This window comes from Calidris pugnax, unplaced genomic scaffold (genome assembly GCF_001431845.1).
Source record: "Calidris pugnax isolate Ruff unplaced genomic scaffold, ASM143184v1 scaffold27, whole genome shotgun sequence".
NCBI lineage: Eukaryota > Metazoa > Chordata > Aves > Charadriiformes > Scolopacidae > Calidris > Calidris pugnax.
The window spans coordinates 12570753-12574049 of NW_015090893.1; the positions used below are offsets into that span (position 1 = coordinate 12570753).

General features: G+C 63.2%; 1 protein-coding gene across 1 annotated transcript in view; it reads right to left on the reverse strand.

Moving 5' to 3' along the window:
* Positions 1 to 409: 409 nt before the first annotated feature.
* The window catches only part of GPX3 (glutathione peroxidase 3), a 3163-nt gene continuing 275 nt past the window's right edge, over positions 410 to 3297 (reverse strand). Inside the window, exons 2-5 of the mRNA XM_014947792.1 lie at positions 2243 to 2396; positions 1297 to 1414; positions 1005 to 1104; positions 410 to 908 (exon numbers count right to left, since the gene is read on the reverse strand). Of these exons, the coding sequence (XP_014803278.1) occupies positions 702 to 908; positions 1005 to 1104; positions 1297 to 1414; positions 2243 to 2297 (480 nt within the window). The 5' untranslated portion in view covers positions 2298 to 2396 and the 3' untranslated portion in view covers positions 410 to 701. The remainder of the gene's footprint in view (positions 909 to 1004; positions 1105 to 1296; positions 1415 to 2242; positions 2397 to 3297) is intronic.

Genomic DNA, 3297 nt, shown 5'->3' on the forward strand with positions numbered 1-3297 from the left:
CCCACACCAGGGGCTTTCGGGCCAAGCCTTCATGGAGACGTGGTCTTCTGCACCGGGGGCGACCAGCCCCGTCATCCCCCCCACTGCCCAGGATGGCAGAGCAGGGGGCACTAAAGGGGGCAAGCTGGTGGTCAGGAGGAGATGTGGTCAGGGTGGAAGTGGGACATGGAGTTATTGGGAAACATTCCCCTCCCATCACTGAGGTCTCTGCCACCACGTTGCCCAGCATCCCAGCTGGGGGTGGCAGGGACAGGAGCGATGGAGGGGACAAGGTGCTGGCTCAGGGTTTGACTCCTGCTGCTGGGGAGCATCCTGGGAGGGGAAAGATGGGGAGCAGCCCTGCAACAGCGAGGGGGGGGGCCGGGGGCAAGCTGGTGGTCAGGAGATGTGGTCAGGGTGGAAGTGGGACATAGGGGGCAAGCTGGTGGTCAGGAGGAGATGTGGTCAGGGTGGAAGTGGGACATGGAGTTATTGGGAAACATTCCCCTCCCATCACTGAGGTCTCTGCCACCACGTTGCCCAGCATCCCAGCTGGGGGTGGCAGGGACAGGAGCGATGGAGGGGACAAGGTGCTGGCTCAGGGTTTGACTCCTGCTGCTGGGGAGCATCCTGGGAGGGGAAAGATGGGGAGCAGCCCTGCAACAGCGAGGGGGGGGGCCAGCTTAGGGGGGGACCACCCCCTAAGCCAGCATCCCCCGCCTCTACTGGCCCTGCTGCTCCCTCATGTAGGTGATGATGTCGTTCTTCACGACGGCGATGTTGGCACGGTGGTACCAGCGCATGACAGGCACGCCGTCAGGGCCCACCAGGAACTTCTCAAAGTTCCACTTGATGTCGTGGTTCCGCAGGGGCTCCCAGAAGAGGTTCTTGGGGTTCCCAAACTCCTCCGCCACTGGGGGACAAGCGTTCTGCAACGGGGGAGCCAACACATCAATGCCTTGCCCCCCACAAAAAAACCAAGCTGGGCACTGTCCCCCCACACCTCCTGCTACCACGGCACCTACCTTCAGGAAGGTGTAGACCTTCTGCTCCTTGGCCCCATTCACATCTCCTTTCTGGAAGAGCTGGAAGTTGGGGACAAAGCCACCCCCTGGCCGGACGTACCTGCAAGCAGAGGGTGGGCAACACCATGCAACAGGTAGCTCTTTGTGCTGCATGGGGGCACCAGGGGACCCCCCGACACCCCATGTTTTTGGGGGCTACAGCCAGTAGGAGCCTACACACCCACCACCTTGCTGGGGACCCCAGCCCGACCTGGGGGTCTAAGTGCTCCGCAGCCCCCACCGCAGTACTCACTTCAGCGCGGGGAGGATCTCCGAGTTCTGGCCGGGTTCCTGCTTCCCAAATTGGTTGGAGGGGAAGCCCAGGACAACGAGCCCGTAGGGACCCAGCTCATTTTGTAGTGCATTCAGTTCTGCAGGCAGGCAGTTGATGTCGTGGTTCCGCAGGGGCTCCCAGAAGAGGTTCTTGGGGTTCCCAAACTCCTCCGCCACTGGGGGACAAGCGTTCTGCAACGGGGGAGCCAGCACATCACTGTCTTGCCCCCCAACAACAAAACCAAGCCAGGCACTATCCCCCCACACCTCCTGCTACCACGGCACCTACCTTCAGGAAGGTGTAGACCTTCTGCTCCTTGGCCCCATTCACATCTCCTTTCTGGAAGAGCTGGAAGTTGGGGACAAAGCCACCCCCTGGCCGGACGTACCTGCAAGCAGAGGGTGGGCAACACCATGCAACAGGTAGCTCTTTGTGCTGCATGGGGGCACCAGGGGACCCCCCAACACCCCATGTTTTTGGGGGCTACAGCCAGTAGGAGCCTACACACCCACCACCTTGCTGGGGACCCCAGCCCGACCTGGGGGTCTAAGTGCTCCGCAGCCCCCACCGCAGTACTCACTTCAGCGCGGGGAGGATCTCCGAGTTCTGGCCGGGTTCCTGCTTCCCAAATTGGTTGGAGGGGAAGCCCAGGACAACAAGCCCATAGGGACCCAGCTCATTTTGTAGTGCATTCAGTTCTGCAGGCAGGCAAAGCCAGGGGTGGGTTAGCAGGGGACCGGGCTTGTCCCAGACCCACCCTGACCCCCTTGGAGCATCCCTGGCCATGCCAGGTCCTGGGGAGCAGGTGTTACCCCTTCCTTCCCTCCTTCCCCCAGCTTCCCGGGGCAGGAAGGACCATGGGGACCTGCCAAGGGCTGCACACCTGGGTGACACTGCCTGCCCTGTCCCCTGGGGTGACCCTTACCAAGGTACTGCAGGGTGAGGCCTCAGTAGGTGGCCACGTTGACGAAGAGGACCATCTTCCCCGCGTACTTCCTAAAGGGCACGTACTCGTCCCCATCGATGGTCAGGGCCCCGTAGTCGTAGATGGTGCCCTGCACTGAGCCGTAGCATTTCACCTGTGGGGTGAGGAGCATCCCGTGGCACCAGGTTGGGGGGTTTGCCAGCCGCCCCCACGGCCACCCACGCCAACCCGAGCAGCAGGTTCAGCCCTGGCGCCGGCTGAGATGGCAGCTGCCAGCTTTGTGTCTCCTGGCCCAAATGCTGCTGGCAGCAGCCAGGCTCCGGCATGCCAAGGTCGCCCTGGTGGCTTGTGGCATGCACATACGTGTGCACACATGTGCACGCCCGGCCAGCGGGGCTGGCTGCAGCTGGAGGGATGTTTACCCGGCCAGGGTCGGGCAGGAAGGCGAGAGGCTGGAAAAACAGCCCGAGCTGGTGTGGGGACACCATCCCCAGCCTCCCCGGGGGCTGCTGGCAGGCAGGACACCCCCCTCCACACCTGCACCCACACCTCCGGGACAGGGGGCAGCCGCTGTGCCATGGCCAAGGAGGGATCAGGGCTGGATCAGATCCCTGCCGGGAAGGGCCAGGGTGGAGCAGGCTCTGCCTGCGGGCACTGCAGGGGTTAACCCAATCTCCTGTTGGCATGGGGGGACCCAAGTGCCACCGAGGGGGCTATTTTGGGAGCTGGCAGGAGATAAAAGTCACAGGGGGTCTGGCCTGGGGAGCTCAGTCTCTGTGGGGCCGGCAGGATCCCGGTGGCAGGGCTGTGCTTCACCCACCCCGGGGGGGGAGACTGCCCGGGGGTGACAGTCACCCCTGCTCTCGGACATGGGGACACAGTAGCCCCCCACCCCGCACCCTCCAAACATGGGTATACCCCCCTGGACACTGTGCCTGGAACAAAACCCCCGTGTTCTGCCCCTATGGGGGTCACTGAGGGGGACAACAAGGCTCTGCCCCCCTCTGTCCCCAACCCCAGGACAGCCAACCCCCCCGTGGCAAATACTCAACAAA